We start from the raw sequence: 25236 nt of genomic DNA on the forward strand, positions 1-25236 counted from the left end.
TCTGTCTGTTTATAAGTATCCAGTCTATGGTGCTCTCTTTTTTTATTTGTTTTTTTTAATTCTGGTTGTGGAGGTGATAGTTTGGCTAAAGCCATGGAGGTTAATATGAGAGGTAGGATTTTCAGCGATGACACCTTTCCAGTCAGTATTAAAGTCACCTAGTATTATTGTTTCTTGGGGGTAAGTTAAAGACACCCAGCTTAGTATAGCTTCTATTGTAGTGATATTATTTCTGGGTGGTAGGTAAATACAGATAATGTATAAAGATTTGTTTGAGTTGATTTGAAGTTTGGTGATGAGGACTTCTGCGTTACTATCCTGGGTTGGATTATATGGTAAGGTGGAGATGTGAAGTCCATCTTTTAATAGAACTGCTACTCCACCCCCTTTGTGTTTTGTTCGATCTTGTCTCACTGTATTATAACCTTGGGGAATGATTTCATTGTCTTTAGTCTCTGGTTTCAACCAAGTTTCAGTGAGGCAGAAAATGTCAAAGGAGTGAATATCTAGAAGGGCATGGAGGTGGGCTACTTTACTATTAATGCTTTGGATATTTAGATGCCCTATTAGGAAAGGGTTATTGAGTTTGGGGTGGGTTGTTAGGGTAATGGGGTTGGTACGGCCAGGGTTGGGGTGGATGTCACCGTCTTTTAAGGAGGGATTATTTATTTTTATTACTGAATTATACCTGAGGTTAGTTTGAATTTTCACTTTCTTTGTTGTGGGTTTATTGTGTTTAATGTGGGAGAGTCTATGGTATTTAGGTAGTAGGTAGATGGGAATGTAAGTTATATTAGTATGACTATTAGAGGGTATATGAGTGTGAATTGCTGTTTGTTTTAGAGAGTGGTTAAAATGGTAATAGTACAGTTTTTCAAAGGAGGTGAGAAGGTAGGTAGAGGTGAGGACAGTTGAAAGTATAACTACAAGTGTTAGCTTGGTTAGATTAGCCAGAGGCATCTTGTTGAAATTATAAATAAGAGGAGTAAGGAGTTCTATTTATTGTTGTGGTGAGGTTTAGCTCACTAGAGCGAGTGGCTCGCAGTGACTTGGATTTCTTTAGGTGGAGCATGTCCATCAATTCTGAGTTGGTCATGGCTTTGTAAGTCAGGCAGAGATCACCTGTGAGTAAGCGATAGGCAACTGAGTACAGCCGGAGTTTTTTCTGTCGGGCTGCTTAGGACATATGCTTGAGGCCAGTAATCCTCTTAGTGAGGTATGTTTGTGGTCTTTCCAGCTGTTGGAAGTGTCTTGTGAGGTACATCCCAAATGGGGCATTGTACTCTTTGATGGGTCTAATGAGTGACGAGTAGAGGGGTACTATAACCTCTTTATTTCTAGATGCAAACCCTTTAGTAATTAGATGGGCCACATAGAAGGATTTCATAACTACTTTGGCAAATATGATTGTCAAAGGAGAGATTACTATCTACCTGGGTCCCCAGATCTCTTATTACCTCTTCTGTATTAAGTGGGCTGCCACCTATGTGGTAATTCGTGGGTGTTTTGTTTTTCCCAAATGGGATGACTATGCATTTTTTGGCATTTAGCTTGATGCCATGACTTTGACACCAGGTGTCCGTCTTAGTAAGGCCCTTTTGGAGGATATCCGTGTCAGCCGGAGAGACAATTATGGCTCACAGTTTGCAGTCATCGGTGAACTTGGCTAGCCATAGTCCTCCTGTGTTTGTCTGTACTTCTGAGAAGTATATGCTGAACAGTAGGGGTCCCAGGACCGAGCCTTGCAGGACGCCACTTGTGACTGGTTTAGAGTAGGACCTGGAGCCCGCTGTTCTTACCGTGTGAGTTCTGTCTGTAAGCCATCTGGCAACCCATAGTTGCCTTAGTAAAACTGCTGTAAACCACTCGCTGTGGGAACTTGTTCATTTTGTACACTACAGTTACCATGAAAAAAATCTCATTTCCTCACTCAAGTTTGATCCCTTCTAGCTAAAAATTGTGACCCTTTTCTCCTCCTGTCCTTCCATCTCACTTGAGTTCTTTTGTAATTCTCTCTAGTCTTGTGTGCCAGTGTTACATACATCTTTCCTTTCCTAGTTGCTATGAAGCATGTCTTCATGTGCTACTTCTCCAGCAGACTTATCATTTTGCTAGTCTTTGCCCCCATAAGATCTGCAGACCAGGACACAGAACTGCAGCTCAGGTCTCACCATTCTCTTGGACAAAGGTAACCATTCTGCACTGGAGTTTCATCCTTTGCCTTACAGCTCACCATTCATTTTGCTTTGGCTGCTGTGTTTCTGGCATTTTCCTACTGGTTCACCCTGTCAGTGTTGATCATGACTGGTTGTTTTTACTAGCCAGATGACTGAAGGTTTGAGTTGCAGACCCTTATATTCTGTCTGAACCATTCACTGGACATTGTTATTAAAAACGTAGTTTCTTTTTGGCAGTCTGTGCTGCTAATTTCTGCAGTCAGTTTTCAAGTCTGACCTCTCCAGCCTTCATGGTTCTCCTTATTTTATAGTGTCCAAAGAAATGTATCCTGTTCTTTATTCTCAGTTGTGTCAAGTGCATCTGCATTAAGTAGTACAGGGCTCAGAACTGGATGTTCACAGCGTGCCACTAACAGCCTCCTCCTTTTTTGTACTTTTCCCTCTTTATCCCAGCCCATTTGTTTATTTTTTTTCTTTTTTCACATTCCTTTTTTTATCCTGTCTAACAACATCCTCTGCAAGATGGCATCAGGGATTTTATTGCAGTCCAGGTAAGCTACATCTGTCAGTTTTCCCCAGTGATTTCACTTGTCACTCATTCATGTAACCAGATCAGGTGCAGATCTTTGAACAGAGGCAATTTCCATATACCCTCAGAAGTGGCACATTACATGACTTGCTGACAGAAGGAGACATGTGTTGTGCATAGTCTGCCTTTCAGGTGTATTTCACATTCCACCCCATCCCCATCTGTATCTTCCTACTCATCTTATCTGTACCTGTCCCATACCATTTTGAACACATATGTAAATTCCATATTTACCTCCTGTTCTGGTAGACCTCCACGAGTGTGCAGTCTTCTGTCTTAAAAAAAGTACTTCTGCAGATTTCAAGAATAGTCTGTACAGGAGCACCATGTGGCAACAAATGGATGTCTGTCTAAAAATTGTTGTAGTCTGCAATGTTATCAAAAAAGAAAGATGAAAAAACTGTTCTTTCCCAGAGGTTGCAATTCAAAATTGTTGTGGATATTTGACAGTAAGGTGTTGTGGGCAAGAATTAGTTTGATATGCTGTAGTCCTGGTGTTTGAGTGGCGGATTTAAAAGACATTGCCTTAGTGGGGTTCAGTATACTCCTTGTTTTGCTATCGGTAAGGTTGTAGTGGTACCAGGATTGTTAGAACAGTATTATGGTTCTGTATCATCCCAAAGGGGAGGAGGTTACTAGAGATGAACAGTAACTTGTACTTTCTTGAGAAGTATTGCAGGAGAAGTGGTACTGGGGATGACTAGCAGTTATGCACTTTATATTGACTGGGCTTGAATTACTGGAGTCAACAGCGCATAATCATAGTCCCAGTATTTGATATGTGGAAAAGTGATGTTCTTCGTGTTTCACTGTTGCAGTCATCATATTTGTGTTATCGCTGCCAGGGTAGCACTCGGCCAGTCCGAATACCAGATCATAGTCCCAGTATTTGATATGTGGAAAAGTGTTCTGTTGTTGTGAATTTGAGACAGAGTGTGCTGCTTTGTCTCACAGTCTGCCTTCAGTAGTTGTTGAAGCTGTGCTAGTACGTCAGCTGAGGGAGGAGTTGTTTTTTTTTAGTCAGTCTTTGAGGACCATGTCTCGTATACTGAGGAAGGCTCAGAAAGATGTATTTCCTGTTTTGGGTATATCTGATTTAGATGGCTGTAACTGGAAATTGAAGTGTGATGATTTCCTAACTAAGAAGTTGTATGATGCTACTATTAATGTAATAGTTCTGTTATTTACAACTACGCAGAATTCACTGGATGTTTATACTGCATCATTGTGGATGGTAGCTGACGCATTTCTTTGTGCTCTACAATTGCGTAAACAGTTCATTTCCAGAGTATTGTATTGCTAAGTTGAGTGGCTGAGGTTGATGTATACCATTTGTGTTCACTGTTATGTGAGTAAAATCATTGAACAAGTAGAATGTGTTTTGCAAGTGCTTTGGAATGTTTAGATGGTTTTAATTTAACTGCTCTTGCTCTTTCACGTTGTCTGACTTTGAGCCAACAGCTTTGCGTATGTACGTTCCCTTTCTGCATGTCTCTGAGGTTTCAGCTGCGTTTCCTAAGTTGAAAGAGCCATTTCCCGAAGAATGCACCACTTTGGTTGAACACTTTTAAGAGACATATGTATTGGGTTGTTTATGAGCATTTTATCCATGTACAGTGAAGACAACTCTTTTTAAACCTTTGCCCCCCCCCCCCCCCCGACTTGAGAATGTAGAGGATTTGCTGAGTTTGGATTTTCCTTGTACACAAAATTTAATCGAGGCATGACATTGTAGATTACAGTGTTTGCTTGAATTGAGGATCTGATATTCTAATGGAAGTGTTAATTATGGAGCAGAACAGAATTGATGATAACAGAGGTTGAATCTGTGCTGGTTTTGGTGTTTCTACTTCTGAGAAGAGACCTCATTTGAAATGGGTAGTTAATGTTTTGAATATTTTTTCCAGCCATGCCCATTACTCTGCTTTGGACTTTTTGAAAGCAGTAGAATTTAGTTTGGGCATTTAATCATCAGTTTTGTCTTGGCTGTTGCAGTGTTTGGGGTTTCATAAAGAAGTTGATGTTTTTTTTTTTTGAGGGGATTGCATTCGGCTTTGTTGATTTTGATGTTATGAACTTTCAGTGGGCTGTTTTTCTTTCAGTTGTTTTTTGGTTAGGTTTTATTCTGTAATGTGTCATGTAACTGCTGGTAACTACAGAATGGTGTCACGCACACCTCCCCCAGTCTTCTCTTTCAAAGTGACCTCTTCATGTTTTACTAGCATAATTTTTTGCACCAGTGTTATGCAACCTCATCTGTTTTCAACTCCAGTAAAAGAACTTCTCATTCCCTTACAGCTTTCTGATTACTTTAATCTACTTTCTTTCTGTCAGCCTGTCAGCCTGGTGTCCATGTCATTGTACAGTTGCTAAGAACATCATACAGTGTTCAAGGCATGGCAAGGCCATTGTCTTTGCTTCTGGGGTCTTTTTCTCTTCAAGGTGCACTTCAGCATTCTCTTCACTATTACCATTGCCCTTTCACTCTTCTGTTAGTAGTTAACTCTCAAGAGAGAATCCCTACTCTGTTACCAGTGCCCTCTGACTGTGCTCCCAGTGATGAATGTCTCGAGCCTTTCCCTACTCTGATGTTATATTGACTCCTCTAGCTGGTACTATGAATTGTAGACAGAATACGCAACAATTATTGATCTGCACAGATGCTCAACAGTTGTCTTTCTGCCTGCTTGGTCCCTTCTAAAGTCTTTCCTATCCAATTTGTCCCCACCCACACTTATCCTGCACTGTTTTACCTGTCTTTGCATTGACAACAAAATGTTTGGTCCTGTTGATATGATTGAATTAAACACATTGAAAAATACTGAACCCCGAACCAACATTTTCCTTACTCCACTAGTCACTTCCCCAGTTGTTATTGCCTCTGCCACCACAGCCATTCTTTCTTACTCCCAGTCCTGCCCCCTTAGCCTTGGCCTTGCAGTCCAGGTAGACCATGTTTTCCATTTCACTCCTGTCAAGTTCTACTGTAACCCAGTCATAAAACTTAGGTTTGTCTTACTGCTCTTTATGGTGATGTTTCTAGATTGGCTGCTGCCGAGAGTGTTATCCTGTAGGAAAGGAGACAGTTTTTCTGTCAACATTCTGTCCATGATTAACCTGGCATGGGGTGTCCTCTTTCCCGTTTGTTGTTTGCATTATGTTAAGAACCACTGGCAAAGAAAATAAGGGACTCGGAAATTCAAGCATATAATTGGTATGGTAGTCAAGAAAAGACAGCTGTTTGCAGATGATGATATTTATACCTGATAAAATCAGAAAAGAACATTTCAGTGTTGTGGAACATTTTGAGACTGTCTCAAATCTTTTTGGGATACAAAATTAATGAAGCTGAAACAAAGGCAATAGCCATAAATTATGTACCCGCACACAAATTGGTTCAGCAATATCTGTTTTTGTGGGCCCTGATAAAGTATGAATTAAAAACGATTCTGGTGTGACAGCTAAGGATATGTGGGAAGAGACTAAAAAGATAATACAAAAATTGGAAAGCTCTGTTTTATGGATATGAATAGCAAGATGCAAGTAGTTAAAAAGTTTTTAGTCCCTTTAGTTTTATACACAGGTCAGGCATATTTTTATCACTCAGAGGAGAAGTTGTGGATAGCAACTAGCAAAGAGCTGAAGGATTTGATCTGGGAGGGGAAGATGGCAAGCATCAAGTGGGATAAGCTGATTCTTCCAACAAAGCAAGGTGGTTGGGATTACCCAATTTGAAGGGGTATTTCAGAGCTACACAGTTAGGGCTCCTCTATATATAATATATATATATATATATATATATATATATATATATATATATATATATATATATATATATATATGCTTATCAACACACACAGGAATGGCTAAAGGAGATTCTCCAACTAGGAAAGACTGCAATTAGGGATACAGACAGTAGGCGGGGAGATACAGACAATAGGTGGGGAGGGGTTGGAATTTATGGGAGAAAACTGACAAACGAGCCAAGGTATTGGGAGCAATAAAATAGAGTGGGAAACATAATAGAATGGGAAGAGGCCAAGAATTTATTTGGACTGCAGGCTAGAGATTGATATCAGAGTATAGGGAAAGAGAAAGAAATAGGGTGATCCTAAGCAAAAGACCCACACTGGTAGAGTTTTTAGTAGAATCTATAACAGAAGCTACTGTTAAAAAAGGAATAATTAGTAGAGAATATAAAATATTGAATTATAACTATAAAATAGGAGGGTAGAAAGGATTGGGAATTGAGATTGGATAAGCAATTTGCGAAGAAACAGTGGATTGATATATGTACGTCTCCCAAATATGCAACAAAGTCTAGAAGATTTAGGATCTTTATTTGGAAATGTTTACATCGGTATTTTTATACCCCGAGTAGACTCCAAAGAATTTTTCCTAAGGTAGATGCAAATGTTGGAAGTGTGATGGGGAAGAAAGTGGTAATTGGGAACATATTTTCTGGGAGTGTAATGAGTTGGCAAACTTTAAAATTCCCTGCAGACTACTGTATCAGAAATACTGGGTGAGCAAATTAGTATTACTAAGGAAATTAGCTATGATACTGAATCAGAATTGCCTAAACCTAGTAAGGGATCCCCTTCAGAATATCGAAAGCTCAAAAGACAGAAAATCAAAATATCTAAAATTCAAAATGTTGAAAATGGAATTTGACCTTTCTCCAGTTTTGTGCGATCTTGGAGTTGAAATATATCATTAGCAGGAGGTGTGAATGGTGCAGCCCCCCACATGAGGGGTGCAGGGGGGTTTGCCCCCTACATTAAAAATATTTTTGATATTTTCAATTTTAGATATTTTAATTTTCAGTCTTTTGAACTTTTTTTGAGGCCTTGCCGAGTCTAATTATGGTAGCTGCCAAAAAGCAATTGCTAGAAAATGGAAATCAAAGTCTAAAGCAACAGTACTAGAAGTAATGATTATGGTAAAACAATTGAAAAAATGGGCTCTTTAGAAAATGGTAGGAGCAAATACACAGAAAAAAATGGCAACTGTGGGAACAATACATGCAGAGGAGGTATGAGATTAAAAGAAAGCAGGATCTGAAAGAGCTGTGTAATGTTTGACTGACAGTGACTGGATAGATTATAAGTGATGTATAATGTTTGCAACTAAAGTTATGCCACTATGGTTTGTCTTCATTTACATAAATGTATGATTGTTTATGTTGTACATGATAATTTAATAAAGATGTTTCTTGTTAAAAAAAATAAATCTTTCCATAATTTTTCTCTGTTGTCAAGCTAAAAGACCTGTAGTTGCCCAGACTGTTCCTGCTCTCTCAGATGTATATGGGTACCACTTTTGCAAATTAGGCACTTCTGTATTAACCAGTTATCTACTGAACATCTTCATTAGGGGATCAGACAGCACAGTGGCCTGATTTCTTGAGAACTCTGAAATGGGTCCATCATTCTCCCTTAGGCAGACAATTTCCTCTTCATACTAGTGTTTGTCCAAATGCTCTTTGCAGTCTGCCCTCCCAGTGTATCACTTTTCCATCCCTTTTCTTTGTGAAGACTGAGGCAAAATGTACATTCTTTACCTCTTTTTTTTTAAACTGTCTTCCATGCTCATGCTCTTATTCTTGCTTAAACTACCCAGGTATTTGTCTCCCCATGTTCGTGTGTGTTATCTTCCTGATTAAGCCTTTGTTCCACTTTTGACTTCTGCCAGCTCCATTTGTAAATTTGCTGCACTTGCTACTTGCACTGGCCTATCATTCAGTTGATGCTTCCTATATCATTCAGTTGATGCTTCCTATGGGTTTGCGTTATCTTGCTTTGTTCCCATATGACTTCTCCCTATACATAAAGATAAGACCTCATATTTTATGAAGTGCTTGCATTTTGAGTACAGTCCTCCTACCAGGGCAAACGCATCTTATACTTCGTTTGTCTGAGGACTGAGCATTTACATGTCTAGTGTGATATTAGCAAGGGATTTGGGACCATAATGCTACAAAAGAGGTAAAATAATCTGTTTCTTAAGAGTTTACTATTGAGTGACTCTTTTTTTTGATCTTAAGATACGTTTGGTGGGAGAAAACTTGTGGAGCATAGGATTGTTAGATGTACAGCTAGTCCACCTCCCCAATCTTTCAAAAGTTGCCCTAATTCCAGAGTCTCCCTGGGGTGGGTACTGGTAAGCCTTTGACATAGGTGCTTTCTCAATTAGAGGTTTGTGTGATGCAGGAGGACCCCTCTTCAAGGAAAATACTCAGATCTGAAGTAGTTGACTTCATTTGATCATCAACCTGTGGGTGTTGGATCCAGACCAGATCTGAGATTGCATCTTCACCGGCATCTGATCTGAGCTCCAAGCTCCTCCCCTTATCCATAATACCCCTCCATCTCCTTCTTTCCCTCAGATCTCGTTTGCCGCGGCTTTGCCAAGCAGTGTAGTCTAGAGCTCCAGGCATGATAGACACTTTTTTCTGCTTTTTGTGGGTGTTAGAGTTGCTGTAAGTGTAGGTAGGTTTCTTCTGTCATTTGCCTTCCCTCCCCTTCGTTTCTCGCCGCATTTCCCATAAAAAAAAAAAAAGTCTATTCTGTGTTGTAGGTAGACAGGCCTTATCTCCCTTCCCCCTCCTTGCGAGTAAGTTGAGTGTGAGTGTTGGGGTCGGGTAGTTTAAAGTTTTTGGTACATCGTACCTTCTTGTTGGCATGGAAGATAAGCAGGCCAAGCTAGTCTTCAGAAAGTGCACAGGGTGTGGCCATAAGTTGTCTCCAGCGGATGGCCACACTGTGTGTTTGGTGGCAGCACATCTTTCCTTGGACTACCCTATTTGTGCGGGGTTCAACCCCAGGGCCCTAAAGGATCATAGGGCAAAATTGATCCTCAAGGGACTTCTCCCTGCTACGGAGGTGGATGTCTGTTATTCTTCTCTTGTGGTCATGGCCATGACTGCCCCTGCTACTTCTGCCATTGACTCTTCCCCTCACTCCCAGGCTGGGACTCAACCTCCTGGACAGAGGCCTGTGGATAGGGAGTCAAAAAAAGAGAGGAGCAGAGAGAGAGAGAGACAAAGGGAGGAAGAAATCCCCGGACCGGTCAAATCTGGTGGGTCCTCCTATTAAACAGCCAGCTTTTTTCAGGCCAGCTTCTCCTTGGCTCCGATCGCCGAGATTTTTGCCGGAGCCAAAAGAGCTTAGACCACTTTCTAGGGCCTCCACATACCGACCCTCCTGGTCGGCATCTGTGGCCTTGTTGCAGTCAACCAGAAGTTTATCTGAAGCAAACATGGACAAAATGATGCGAAGATTTATTCGTACCCAGATTCAGATGGGGGTCTTTTCAGCCCCCTCTCCCTTTGGAGGGGGTTCCCTTCCCTTTTTTGCCCCGATATCTCCTTCTCCATTCCGATCCCTGGTATCGGAGTTCTAGGATCCAAGATGCCCCAGAGTCAGGGGGTCAGCACCGATGTTACCATGTACCTTGACACCGGCCATTACCTTGAGCATGTCGGATCTGACTGACTCAGACCCGAGCGGCTCTTGGAGCCGAAACCTGGGCGTCGGATCCAATGGAGTAGGTCTTTCTCCTTTGGCTCTGACACTGTTGGATCAAGGCCTACCCCTCGATATCTCGGCTCCATCGGGCTCAGCTCCGATCCCCACGCTGGATCCAGGGAGAGCAACTTCCTTGCCAGTTTCTCAGGAGGCTCGCTCTCCCTCTGTTTTCAACTTAGTGGAAAGGGTTCTCTCCAGGGGATCGAGGCCCCTGACCATCTCATTGGATTCCGCCCTGACTCCCTCACCTTTGGGTGCGTCTTCAGCCATTTTGCCCGTGCAGGGACAGCCCGTGCTCCATTTGCCCCAGATGGTTTCCCTCGGGGAACCACAGGTAGTTTGCGAGCCCTCTCCAGAGAGTCCCACCGAAGAGATTCCTCACAAGCAAACCTGCAAAAGGAGGCACCTAGACTCTCTCCAGAGTCCCTCACTGAGCATACAGATTTGGATGAAGGGGAAGGTTCCCCCAGATCACCCCCTGACAATGTCTCCTTCAGAGACATCATGGAAATCCTGCACCAGCGGGGGGGTGGGGTTGGTTCGCCCCCAAACCTTCCTCGGACAAGTCAGTGTTCCTGGAGGCCTTCGAGACTGGCCCGTCTACCTCCTGGGTGTCCACCCCCGCAGATCCGTTGGTGGACCTTATTACCATCAGGGCATGGAAGGAGCCAGACTCCGTGGAGCCAAACCCCAGGTGCTCCGATAAAATCTTGAGCCCTTCAGTAGACAGACCAAGTTGGAACAAGGGGTCCCCAGTGAACGTCATGGTGGTAGCGGCTGCCACTAAGAAAGAACTAGCCCAGGAAAGTTCTGTGGTCCATCCCCAACCGAGATTCCAGGACGATGGATCATCTGGGAAAGCGGATATATGCTTCAGCTACCTTTTCTGTAAGGGCGCTGAATTATTTGCCCCACATAACTAGACTACAGCAAGACCTGGTTAAGAAGTTCACTCAGTCGCCCCCAGAGTCCATGTCACCAGAGGATAAATGCACATTCTCCGCATGAATGGCCACTCTCAAAGCAGTTACTAAATACATCCATGCACCTCCTTTCACATGCTGCTGAAGGAGCATCAGGGGCTGTCGGGTCCTGCATTGCCATGAGGTGACACGCCTGGCTTAGGCTTTGTCAATTCACGGAACCCTTTAAGGCGTCTTTTGCGAATGCCCCTTATGATGGTTCTTCCTTGATTGGAAAGACGGTTTGTGAGACGTTGGTCCAGAGTTAGAAGGATGGGAAGACACTGTATACCGTCAGGATGTGCTTCTTTAACCCCCCCAAAGATCCTTTTCCAGGAATCAGAGGGGGCAAAAGAAGATGTGATTCCGGAAGTCTCAGTATTCCCGGGACACTCAGGACTCCCCTTCCTCTAAAGGCAGAGGAGGCCAGGACAGACGCCGGCCCAGAGGCGGGGGGGGGTCCCTGAAATTTTGGGTCTCGAGAACCATTGTCGGACAGGCCTGCGCAGCAGGCCTGAGGGGTTGCCCGACTGCTCTACTCTGGAGGCAGTCGGGGGTTGCCTTTCTATGCACCTGATGGCATGGGAGTCCATGTCATCAGACTGTTGAGTGCGTCAGATTATATCCAGAGGTTATGCCATCCCCTTTCTGAATCCTCCCATTCCCCCAAAACAACTCCTGGATGTTCCACTCGCACAAAGGGAGGCAGCAGCACTCGAAATAAAAAAGCTGCTAGGGAAACAAGTTGTCCAGCCCATTCCCCCAGATCAGTCCAGATCAGGCATCTATTCCAGGTTCTTTTTGGTGCCAAAACAGATGGGAGACCTAAGGCCTGTCCTGGACCTTTCTACTCTAAATCTGTCAGTTGCCAGACAGAAGTTCCGGACGTTCACTCTACAATCTATCCTGCCTTACCTGAAGGAGAACGACTGGATGTGCTCAGTAGATCTCCTGGATGCGTACTACCAAATCAGAATGCACAGATGCTCCTGGAGGTTCCTCCGCTTTCGGCTAGGGGCCAGTCACTATCAATTCTAAGCCCTACCCTTCGGTCTCACCACAGTCCCCAGGGTGTTCACCAGAGTCATGGCAGTAGTAGCGGCTCAACTGAACTTCAGGGGATACAGGTCTACCCATACCTGGACGATTGGCTCACTGCTGCTCCCACCAGGCATCTACTTTGTCAGGCCAGAGACCTGAAATTGGCAGACTTGCTGGACATTGCAGTCAAAATATCCAAGTCTTCTCTAGATCCTGTTCAGGTCTTAGACTACCTAGGAGTGAGAATTGATACGTTACAAACCAAGTATTCAGACCAGGGTTGAATATAAATTGTATTTTTTAGATGGGCATAGACAGCTACGTTTCTACTTACACAGGACTAAAGCCAATCTAAAGTCTGACCAGTTAGTACCTCTGAGAAATATATACTGAATAATTCCTCTCTTTATCAAGGCATAATTATTAATATAAATAAATATTTATATTGAAAATAATTCCTCTGACTTCTGCGGTGGTGCAGCGGTAGCGTTGTTGCCTCACAGCAAGAGATTCTCCCGTTCAAGTCTTGGTTGGAGTGCAGGGAGTGCCTTCTGTGTGGAGTCTGCATGTCCTCCCTGCGGTTGGGTGGGTATTCGAAAGACATGTGTAAAAGGGCGTGCCTTCATTGAAGTTTGGACGTCGAGCTGGCACCTTGGCATTCGTGAAAATCTACTGCCAATCATTAGTGGACCGGAGTTCCACTGTGACGACCCCTAACCGGGAAAAGCCGAAAGACAACAGCAACCTTAAGAATTAGAGAAAAAGCCAAATGTAACTTGAAAGTCCACATATGAAGGAATACTTTTTAAATATTGTTAAGTATTCTGTTGGAACACTGATATGATAACAGGATCTGTTTTAATATGCATTTTCTAAAGTGTAACAAGTCTTTCAATTGTAATGTTCAGCATGATTTGTTCACTATGATCGTTGCTGCTGCATCATAAATTCAATACTTTTAGGCGGGACAGAGCAAAAGTCTGAGCCAAAGTAATAGGTTCATAGTTATTAGGCATGCAGTGAGAGACTGTTGAAGAGCCTGTCCCAGTTTCTCAATTGTCCCAGAGGACTGTCTGGTTAGGTGACTTACTCAAAGTCACACAGTAGGCAAAAGGAGTCAAACCCTGGGCTATACAGGAAGCAGCTCATAAGCTGAATTCTCTGCGCTAACTGACAAGTATCCCTGAAAATCATTGACATGTGGGGTGCACTCCTCTTCTGGTTGACATTTCTGTGGCTGCTTGAGGTGTGTTACAACCTTTAAAGCTATTAGACACTTTTCTGAGCAGTTCCGTGGTTAAGTACAGTCACAGAGCTTATGTGTAACAGCCTCTCAATAATAAGCTTGTAATAGCTGGGATTTCATGTTTCGTCACTGCTATAGCAAGGTTATTTTTCTCTCTGTTTTGGAACATAATCAACATACTTGATGTATTATCTTTATTTTGCTTAGCTTGCTGCACAAAATGGCTGATGGTCTAGCATTTTGACATAGTATGCAAGCTTTGTCTGTTATAGTTTCATGAAGCATATAAACTGTTTGCATACAAGGACCACTTAGTTGTCTTAACATATTTAAGAAGTTCTATAGATAAAAAGTAGTTCTTTGCTGTAATATCCCACCTCCCACTTGACTTGTTTTGTCTATCCTGTCTATTCCTGAAGCTGAAGTCTGGCATCGCTTTTAATTCATCATCTTCATTGAGAAAACTACTCTTTCATATTTCATAAATGAGTTGTCTTTTACCTTCATGTCATTATGTTGCCTCTTTTTGTGCTGTCTTCTGAGTGATGGTGTTTGGAAGTTTTTATCACTACCTTTTCCACTTTCCTGGAGTGTCAACTCTTACCATTCTTGCTTCCTTTGTCCCTATCTGTTGTCATTTCTGTAGATGTGTTTTTCAGAACTCTGTGCATTGCTCCACATGTGATCTCAATACTTCATTTTATAAATAAAGAATTTTATTTCCCACTGCTTATGCCTTTCACCGTGCATTGTAGTGTCCCCAAACGACTACTCTGTCTTCTCAGAATGACTCTTAACAGGTAATCATCTTGTATAACAGTTCCAATGTTCCTTTCATTTTTTTATGTTCATCGTGCATACAGCTGCAGTCATAACAGATGGGTTCTCCTACCGTCAGGCGGGTCCTCGGTCGGCCGAATTCCAAAGTCTAGGTCCGGCGGCGGTTGTCGTCGCTTCTTCCCTGACGTCAGTGCGACAGGGGTATAAAAGAACCAGCCGATGCCATTTTCTTCAGTCTTTCTTGCCGCGCTGTGCCCGAAGCAGAAGCAGTTTGCAAGTGCCAGTCGGCCAGCTCCTGAGATTACGAATATTTTTCAACCGAAGACTTCTAGAAAGCTAAGTACCCGTTGAAACTTTTCTTGCCTCAGACCGATGTCAGACAAAGTTAATAATTGCATTTCATGTGGGAAGCAAATACCGCATAAGGATTTCCATTCCCTTTGTATACCTTGCTTAGGCCCAGACCATGACGTCTCGGCCTGTCGTTTTTGTGCTACATTCAACAGACGCACTATTAAGCGTCGGGCGGAGTTCGCCCAACACTATTTTGGCAAAAAGTTTAACTACAACATGTCGTCGGATACTCAGACTCCAATTTTGAGTAAACGACATAAAGATAAGGACCGACACACGAGGTCCGCGACTACTACCGACACCACGCTAAAGCTGACTACATGTGCTCCAGTTCTCAGCGAGGCGCCTACACAGCCCCTGACTACCGATGACACTTCTTTAGCGGTGTCTTCTGTGCCCGAGGTCGCAGGCTCTTCGGCCCACACCCCGACTACAGATACCGAAGTCACTCTTGGCAGGGAAACTCAGAGTTCAGACAGGCCTGCCACCTCTCAAGGTCTCTTCAGGCCTTCTTCTTCTTTTTCCATTAAGGCTTACACTAAATCTAAAGCAGCCATGCATTCTCAAAGACAAGCTCCACAGGGCCCCTCTCAAGGCCCCATACCTAAAAAGCAGATGCTCAAAATGGCTGAGGATTTGATTACTCTTATCAGGGGTTCTCAACCCCCCCCCCCCGGACAAAAGACCCAGAGTGGAGGAAGAATACCTTTCCTCGGACCAGGCCTGCATTACTTCAGAGCATTCTGAGGACCAGGAACATTCTTACTCCCCTTTCGAAGATTCTGATGCAGAGGAGTCCATTCCCTCTGTCTTCCCCCCTGAGGATTACTCTTTGGGGAAACCTTGCATACCTTGAGGGAACACTTCCACTGGGAAGGCCAAGAGTACTCAGACTCCAAGAAAAGGCTCAGGGATTTCCTCTTGCTCTCTCAGCACAGGCTTCTGGCTATACCTCCTGTCTTAGACATATTAGATGATGTGTATTCAGAGGCCAGCCTTAACCCAGATTCTTTACCTCCAGCTCCAGTCAAGCCTGACAGGTATTACCGGGTTCCTGATTCACACCAATCCCTATACAAAAGCCATGCGGCTGACCCAGAAACTATTTCACAGGGTCCCAAGGGAATTAAGGCCTCCACTGCCAAAAATCCATTACCTTCAGAGAGAGATTCCAGAGCGTTAGAAAGGTGGAGGAAAAAGGTGTACACCTCGGCCACTTTAACCATGAGGGCATTAAACTGTCAGTTCCATATGTTAAAGTATCAACAGTTTTTTTATCTCAGTTGAAAAGCAAAATGTCACAACCTGAACAACCAGACTTGAAGGAGTTGCAGGATTTGTTGCATAGTGCAGAGCAAGTGGGTAAACATACCTTGCAATGTGGTTTTGATGCTTTAGAGGCCTCTTGTAGAGCTGCTGTTACAGGATCAGTCATATGTAGACATGCTTGGCTCAAAGAGCAAACCTTACCAGATCATGTCAAAGCTAAATTACTAGATGCACCTCTTCAAAAAGATGTATTGTTTGGTGTTAAAGCTGAGGAGGTATTAAAGAAAATGGAGGAAAAGGCAAAATCAATGCAAACAGTGAAAGATTTCCTACAGGTACAACCGCCACATTATAGTAGAAATTGGCCTTCAAAAAATTGGTTCTTTCCAGCCACAGACAGACCTCAAATAGGTAGATACAGGCACCCGAGAGGTAGAGGGCAATCTCAAGGATCATTTAGAGGCAGACAATGGCAAACACCTACCCCAAGAGGGGGTGAGGATAGTTCACAGCCATTCAGAAAGCAGGCCCAATGACTTTCCCCTTTGCATGCCAAGCAAGGCTCAAATGGCAGCACCTTTAGGCGGAAAACTGGCATTATTTTCGAAAAATTGGCATATTGTCACAAAAGACTAATGGATCCTGGACATTATAGACAGAGCCTACAGATTCCACTTTCACACCCTTCCAAAAATGAGAGGCATGCCAAACCTGCCACACAATCAAAGGGCAGAGGCACAAAAACAAATTTCAGATCTCATGGACATGAAAGCTATTCAAGAGGTACCTGCACAAGAACAGGGTCAAGGTTTTTATTCAAGACTATTCCTGGTACCAAGGAAGGGCAAAGATTGGAGACCTATTTTGGACCTATCCATCCTAAACACATATTTACCCGTACCAAAGTTCAAGATGCTTACATTACAGCAGCTTCTTCCCATGCTGGGCAAGGAGTCTTGGCTGGTGACACTGGACCTCAAGGAGGCATACCTGCATGTCCCAATCAGACAAGATTGCAGAAGATACCTCAGATTTCTTGCAGGTTCATCCAATTATCAATTTTCTGCATTGCCCTTTGGCTTATCTACTGCGCCCAGAGTGTTCACGAAATGCCTGGCATCAGTAATTGCCTTCTGCAGACTTCAAGGGATACAAATATACCCATATCTGGATGACTGCCTGATCCAAGCGGACAGCAAACACACTCTTCTGAAACACCTGGCGTTTGTCATAATGTTGTTGAATTCTCTGGGATACACAGTCAACAAAAAGAAGTCAAGACTAATACCCTCTCAAACAATAATTTTCCTGGGTGCCAGCTTGGATACAAACACCCAGATGGCCTACTTCACGCCAGAGAAACAAGGGCAATTAACTCAATACTTCAAAAAACTGGCAACCTTCACCAGGCTGACTGCAAGGAAAATCCTGTAGGCTCTGGGATTTATGGCATCTTGCATTCTGCTAATCCCATGTGCAAAGCTGCATATGAGGAAACTTCAATGGTACCTAAAAAACTTATGGTCTCAACATAGCCACAGTTTGGAAACAATCATACCACTGATTCCATGTCTTCAAAAGGAATTTCTGTGGTGGGCTCAAGCATACCAAAGAAACATAGGTCTCCCATTCTGCAAGCCTCAAGCAAATCAAGTCATCACAACAGATGCCTCGGACTACGCCTGGGGGCACACATGACAGATCGGTGCATTCAGGGCAAATGGTCACAAAAAGAAAAGCACCTACACATCAATCAAAAGGAAATGCTAGCAGTAATAAATGCTATTATGGCTTTCAAAGACCTACTGCATCCAGGCCAGCTATTGATAAGAACAGACAACACCACAGTGATGTGGTACATAAACAAACAGGGAGGAACTCATTCATTTCCCTTGTGCAGACTAGCCATGTCCGTTTGGAACACGGCTCTGGAATTTCAAATCCAACTTCAAGCACAATTCCTGCCAGGGAAGGAAAACACACTGGCAAACAACCTGAGCAGAAATATGACAGATCCACACAAATGGAAGTTGCATCCTCAAGTTTTTACAATGATAATTCAAGCATGGGGAAGGCCAGACACAGAAATTACCAATTGACAAAATTCTGCTCAAGGACCTTTCATCCACAGGCCTGGAAAGTGGACGCACTCTCTTTCAGTTGGACAACAATGACGGTTTATGCCTTTCCACCTCTTCCACTGCTGGCCAAAGTTCTATTAAAAGCCAGAGCAGACAGTCCAAAGATGATTCTCATTGCTCCAGACTGGCCAAGACAACACTGGTACCCACTCCTGAGGAGCCTGACGCATTCCCCACCATGGATCCTGCCTCTAATGCCTCTTCTACTGACTCAGCACAACTTCAAAACTCTTCACAGTCAGCTGAAAACACTCAATCTAGCCGCATGGAGAATTCCTTAAATTCACAGCAGACCCTACTCTCCAAGGAGGTACAGGATGTCATTTTGGAGGCCAGAAGGCCTTCTACTAGAAAAGCCTACTCCGCAAAATGGAAACGGTTTTGTATCTGGAATGAGAAAAAGGGTCAGAATCCTGGAATACTGAATTTACCTCAAATACTACAGTACCTAGCCGAGCTGCTAAGCAGTGGACTTTCATTCTCCTCCATCAAAATTCATGCCTCAACCATTTCTGCAGAGTACAACACTGATCCTCCTTTATTCTCTCACCCTCTCTTAAGACAGTTCCTCAGAGGGGCTAAGAATATAAAATCCCCAAGGAAGCAACCAGTACCGGCTTGGGACCTCAATTTCATTCTAGAAAAACTAACCCTGCCTCCTTTTGAGCCAGCTGCTTCAACAGATCTGCAATATTTGTCATGGAAAACAGCCTTCCTTCTAGCTATCACCTCAGCACGCAGGGTTTCGGAACTACAAGCCCTCATGGCTGTGCAGCCTTTCATCATTTTCCATCAGGACAGAGTTTCCTTACGAACCAATCCTTCATTTATGCCAAAGGTAGTATCCAGGGTAGCCTTGAATCAGGCTATCCACTTACCTACGTTTTACCCTAATCCACAAAACAAAGGGGAGAGGCTACTACATTCCTTGGACATTCACAGACAGCTCCGTTATTATTTGGACAGAACAAAGCCTTTCAGAAAATCAGAGCAACTCTTTGTGTCCTATGCTACAGGTGCTCAAGGGAAGCCTATTTCCAAACAGACAATCTCAAAATGGATAGCCCACTGCATACGATTTTGTTACTCTTTTCATGGTAAAACTGTACCTACAGGCATCAGATCTCACTCCACAAGGGCCACAGCTACCTCTGCTGCCTTCCTCAGGGGGGTACTTACCAAAGATATTTTGGAAGCAGCCACTTGGAGTTCTGTACATACTTTCTCCAAGCACTATCACCTACCATTATACTCCAAAACTAGAGCGGGCTTTGCCACTGCAGTCTTGCAGGGCATCCTGGCTCCACCTAGTTCCACTTAGTGCCTACCACCCCTTTATTAGCTTTGGGATTCTACCCATCTGTTATGACTGCAGCTGTATGCACGATGAACATAGTACAGTTTTGTACCTACCATAAATGTAGATGTTCAAGTGCTAATACAGCTGCAGTCCAGGTTTCCCTCCCTCCTTCCCCTCTTGGGACAGGCCTTATGGCTAACACCTCCTCATACAACCTCATTGGGGTATTCTTTTATGGTGTATTTGCTTGCAACTACTGTTTTTTGATTATATTGCATTTGCTTTACTACATAAATTTATGTTTTGCCTCCCTTCTGGGGGCACCTGACATCTGGGGCAAGAAAAACTGAAGAAAATGGCGTCGGCTGGTTCTTTTATACCCCTGTCGCACTGACGTCAGGGAAGAAGCGATGACAACCGACGCCGGACCTAGACTTTGGAATTCGGCCGACCAAGGACCCGCCTGATGGCAGGAGAACCCATCTGTTATAACTGCAGCTGTATTAGCACTCAAACATCTACATTTATGGTAGGTACAAAACTGTACTTTATCTCACCCATCATTAAATAATCTTTCTTATCTACCCTCCAACTGCACAGTATTTTGACACATGCACTGAGTTTGACCTGAAATGTATTTCAACCTTCCTCTAGCCTAGTTCTTTTTTTATCACTATTTTCTGTACCAAGTATACCATATTTGCTGCAAATCAAAAATGCTCAAACCCTGATTATGAAACAGAGAGCCAAGACTGGATTATCAGCCTGGACATTGGACAAGCCTTAGTGAGGTTGAGAGAGGAATGATGAGATTATTTTCTGCATTTCCCTCCTGGGAGGAGGGTCAAGAGGTCACTTCCACATTATGCCCCTGGAGTGTACCAGAACTGTGAATGAGAGTTCTGGTACAATGGTGAGTGATATGTTGAGAGGCATACAATCCCAGGAGTGGTGGCCACTTCCTCGCTTTACCCACTGCATGCCCACATCCAAGCTATTATTTAGCACGTCTTAAACTAGGAAGTTACCAGTCTACAAACATCCATCTTCTGCATTGCAACATTTGTATCACAGAGATTTTCTTCCCTCTGTGACACCCAGGGATTATAGTTAGATTCCCTGCTAGGTCAGATTAACATGAAGGTCTCTTGGCTCTGTTGTCAGAAGGATACAAATAGACACCAGGAGATGCATAAATAAGGGATTAAGTATTAAATAAGGCACACTGCCATAGAGTGAAAACCAGACTACCAAGATAAGGTACCGGGAATGAAAAAAACAGTCTTAATATCACCTGCAGAAAGACGTGCCATTTATAAGCCAGTAATGTGGTTTATAAAGAGGAATTATTTCATACTGGAGAAACATAACCCTTAAGTAAAGAATTACCTAGAAACAGGATCCATTTAATAATTAGTGAGTATGTATGTGTATATATATATATATATATATATATATATATATATATATATATATATATATATATATATATATATATATATATATAAAATGAATGAATAGATAGCGAGTGCATTTCATAGCTGTACTTCTAACACTGTACCAAATAGCCATCACCGTTTGTCCAGTAGTAAAAGAGTGTGGAAGCAGATGGTAGTGGAACTTTGCTGTGTAGCATAGTTGACAGCATACCATGTTAATTAGTGGCAATTTCTTCTATATAATATAAGAGAAGTAGCAGTTGGTATATATCTCACCCTAATAAATGGTTTGTTTTGCAGTACTGTGTAATCTCACAGTAATTTGTGTTGAAGTCTGCTTCTGTAGTGTTTGAATCTTTGTACATATATGAAAGGACAACATTCTGTTTGTCCTCTATCTCTCACTATTTGTAGTAGCTTTACCTGTGTTTGTACATAGTGTGTCACCATGCTATTGCATGATATGCAGAAGACACAGCAGCACTATTAAAAAAATCAAGTTTTCTATAAATTTGTAGCAGCTGGAGCAGTCCTTGTAAAGACTTGCAGCTTTTTTTGTCAGCAGTTACATGGCAAGATGTTTGATGACCAGATTTCATCATCATTACTTGGAAGCAGACATTTCTCTGCAATTACAGAACGTCTTTTATCTGTTAACTTGCAGAGACTGCTAAAATGATTCAGAATCACCTACTTTTATCATTTGAAACCGTGGTTGCATGTGCTTTAATATCATATCAGTGTAAGGCTGTGGCTGGTTGAGGGATTAAGTTACTGCAAAGAAAGAAGGAGTAAAGTTAAGGAAACACAACAAATAATTGAGGTGTCTCACACACACACCCACACATAAAACACACACACGTGCACACACTGACACCCACACACAAAACACACACCGTATTCCTCAAATGCTTATATTTAACAGGTCTTCCATATTAATTTCTGTTTCAAACTCCAAGTATTTGTATTTTCTGCAGCTTCTCTTCAATCATCTCTAGAGCAGTCAGAGGAACGCAGTGCTAAAATGAAACAACTACTGGTAAAAGCCAAGAAGGAGCTTGCTGATTCCAAGAAAGCAGTAAGTAGTACTAATGATAATATTGGGGATTATTTCAGCATTTAAGAAAAGTCCCACTTCTTTTGTTAGCATTTTGATATCAGAATCTGTTGGTAAACTGGAATTAAATTTAGTTAGGGCTAGAAAAATGTAGAAATTAGTAATAAGAACTTGATTGTCAGGCTTTTGATTCAACATATCCATATCATGTCTTATTAAACCATCTGCATTACAGGGGATGTCATATTTTTTTTGCATCATAGGGACAAGGAGAACCCATACCTCTAAACCTTTGAGCACTAAAACGCATAGCACCGACCGTTGAAAATCATAGCAGAGGTTCCAAAAGAAGGACATGTTTTTGAGAGTAGGTTTTCAGATGCTAGACCCTATTTAGTTAGTGATAATGAATATTTGTGTATCGTTAAAATAGTTATTTCATGCCGTATATACCCTTAAGCAGGTCTGACAGTAATAAGAAAATCAGTATTTCTAGGAGGATTAAGGCAATCTGAGGTCCAGAATCATAGTGCTATTTCTGAGTCTTAGCATATGAAAGGTATCGAAGAAACTGATCCATCAACATGAGCCATAGCCTGTTTGAGATGCTAGAAAATACAGAAAAGGCCATCTTTTGCTATCATGACAGCATGTTCTACACTTTGGTGAGGTTGTATTTTGTAGCTTTATTTATCATAATAATTGTGTTGCCATCATTGTAGCATTAGTCTGCTTCTCTGTCTTGCATTACATGGTTTTAACTTCTCAGTGAATATGTTACTGTCATATGGTAATGGAGAGCTGCCTAGCAGCAAATCATTAGAAGAGTAAACACTTTTTTTATATATTTAAAAAAATGCAAATGGCATTTTTCTGGTTGTTTTTCCACTAGGAGGCAGATCAGTTAGTTCAGCAGGCATCACTGAAGGGAGAGCTGGAAGCCAGTCAGCAGCTTATGGAAGACTGTAAGGTAAGTACCATCAAGGAACCCAAGTAGATGAGAACTCTAGTTTTTTGAATAGCCTCTTGCATTTGATACTGTGGACTTCGGTACTGTTATGCTCTGTAAGTGAAGTTGCCCTATTTTGCTGTCTTCTTTTCAAGCATTGTGCCAATAGCTCTTTCTACTGCTTATTAAAGATTTGTAGTAAAAGTAATACTGCCATGTTATGTTTATTGGTTGCCTAAAAAGAAAAGTTAATTTGTGAATCCATGAAGAAGATGTCTCTGGTGTTTTATTGTCTCATATGGAGCCATTCACCATTCAAGGCCATTGGCACTACCCTGTGGTATTGTCACCAGAAGCCCAGGAGGCTATCTGTTTAGATAAACAATAACCATGAGTGGTGTGGACTGTTTTCTTACAGTTGTAGCAATTTTAAAGAGACTGTAAGTGATCCAAGGGAAAAAAATCATTGTTTTAATCTAGGATGCCCTTTTATATCACTTTTACAGTATTCATAACCGAAGGGATCTCCTGCCAAGGATAGCCCAACATATGGCCATTACACCAAAGCCTTTAGTACTTACAAGCGCCATATGTCACATGTACGTTCCCCATGCAAAAAAGTGTAGGACATTAAGGTGCAGTTTGGAAGCACACACACTCAACTTCTTTGCTGCCAGTCCAAACGCCATCATTGAATGTTAGTCTGAATGCCCTTCTGCCGTGCTGGTTACCAAACCACATTTCAGATAATTGCCCCATTGGGTGTTTTCTTATTCTTTCTGTTTAGTGCTGTTGGATTCATGTTGTCCAGAAAAGGAGAAGTGTCAGTGCGGTAAGCAGATTCCCCATAAAGATTGTCATGACCAGTGTCTTTTCTGTTTAGGTGCTTCCAGTGACCATACACAGTGTTCTGTCTTCCAGGCTTTTGTCCCCATGGCCCTGCGTAGTCATCTGTCCTCTTTATCTGTTTACTTTTAAAACCAATGTCTTAGGTTTTTGGTTCAAGGTGCTATGGCAGAGTATTCCTGTCTGAGTGTCAGCCAGCTGCCAAAAAAAAAGCAAAAAAACCTTAGGTCTGATATGGCTTCTTTCCCCCCTTCCCTGGACATCTGTCTTGAGGCTAATTAAAGCCCAGAAGATCATCATGCGGTTGCCTGAGATTCTTCTGCCTCAACCCTGTCGGAAGCTGACATGGATCTGGCTTCTCGCATGTCCACTGAAGCTTTACAAACATCTGCTGCTGACATTAAGGAGGAACCAAGAATGATTATATCTGAAGTACCATGGGAGATTCCACAGATCTTAGTTGGGGAAAGATCCTTACTATGCTTAGTGAATGTCACCAGGATTTTGACCTTCCAAGGGTTTTTTGAGTGGATGACCCACAGAAAAAGAAATGGAACATCAAGCATATTTTCCTGTAATTAATGATCCCCAACATGAATAGCAAAATTTTACTTAGGGGTTATTTAATGCTTTAACGGCTTTAAAGCCTCCTCAAATGGTGTCTGTGCCTGCCCCTCCCTGGTCTTCCACTCATCTTAAAAGACCCTGGGAATTAGACTCTTCAGATGAGGATCTGGATTCTGGGGAAGATTCCCTGGCTTATTGTTCTCAAATCTCTCCTGTCTTGGACTATGGTTCATAGGAAGATGATTCTATTAGTCCAGATTCCCCTTTGGAGGAACCCTCCTTTGGGGATATTGTTACCCACATGATGGAATTTAAGTGGGATTGTTCTCAAATCTCTGATATTCAAAAAAGGTATTATGATCTCCTCCAGATGGAGTCTCCTAAGCCTTTAGCTGTTCTGGCTGCCCTCATGTATACCTTTTCAGCAGCTTCTGTTGATGTTCTTCGTCTTTCATTGTTGCAGTCACCACATTTGGGTTATCTGGCCAGGGGTAGCCCTCAGTCAGCCCGAATACCAGGGGCTTAGTATTTCTGTGTCGGTTGCTGTCGCTCCAGGACTGATGTCATGTAGTCAGTGGTATAAAATCAGGCAGCTGACGCCATTACATCAGTCTTTCTTGCCAAGAAGCCCAAAGCAGAAGCAGTTTACACGAGTGTCGGTTGGCCGCTACCTGAGTTTTCATTTCCGAATTGAAGTTGAAGGCTTCTAAAGCCAAGTACCCCATTGGGGATCCTTTTTTCTTGCTCTAACCGATGTCAGACAAAGTTAACAATTGTCTAGCTTGTGGAAAGCAAATACCATACCGAGACTTCATTCTTACTGCGTCACCTGTTTAGGCCCAGACCACGACGTCCCCCGCTGTCACTTTTGTGCTTTCTTCAATGCCAGAACTATACATCATCGGGCCCTTATTGTAGCTAGATATTTTTGTTCTCAATCCTCAAATTCCAATATGACTTTGGTAAGCCATCCGACTACCAATCTTCTGA

At 42.6% G+C, this 25236-nt stretch overlaps 1 protein-coding gene across 1 annotated transcript in view; it reads left to right on the top strand.

Moving 5' to 3' along the window:
- GCC2 (GRIP and coiled-coil domain containing 2) overlaps positions 1-25236 on the top strand; it is a 1443709-nt gene that overhangs the window by 615764 nt on the left and 802709 nt on the right. The window contains exons 14-15 of the mRNA XM_044070984.1: positions 21805-21905; positions 22777-22854. Coding sequence (XP_043926919.1) covers positions 21805-21905; positions 22777-22854 — 179 coding nt within the window. The remainder of the gene's footprint in view (positions 1-21804; positions 21906-22776; positions 22855-25236) is intronic.

This window comes from Protopterus annectens, chromosome 5.part0 (assembly GCF_019279795.1).
Source record: "Protopterus annectens isolate FY-2018-M chromosome 5.part0, PAN1.0, whole genome shotgun sequence".
Taxonomy (NCBI): Eukaryota; Metazoa; Chordata; order Ceratodontiformes; family Protopteridae; genus Protopterus; species Protopterus annectens.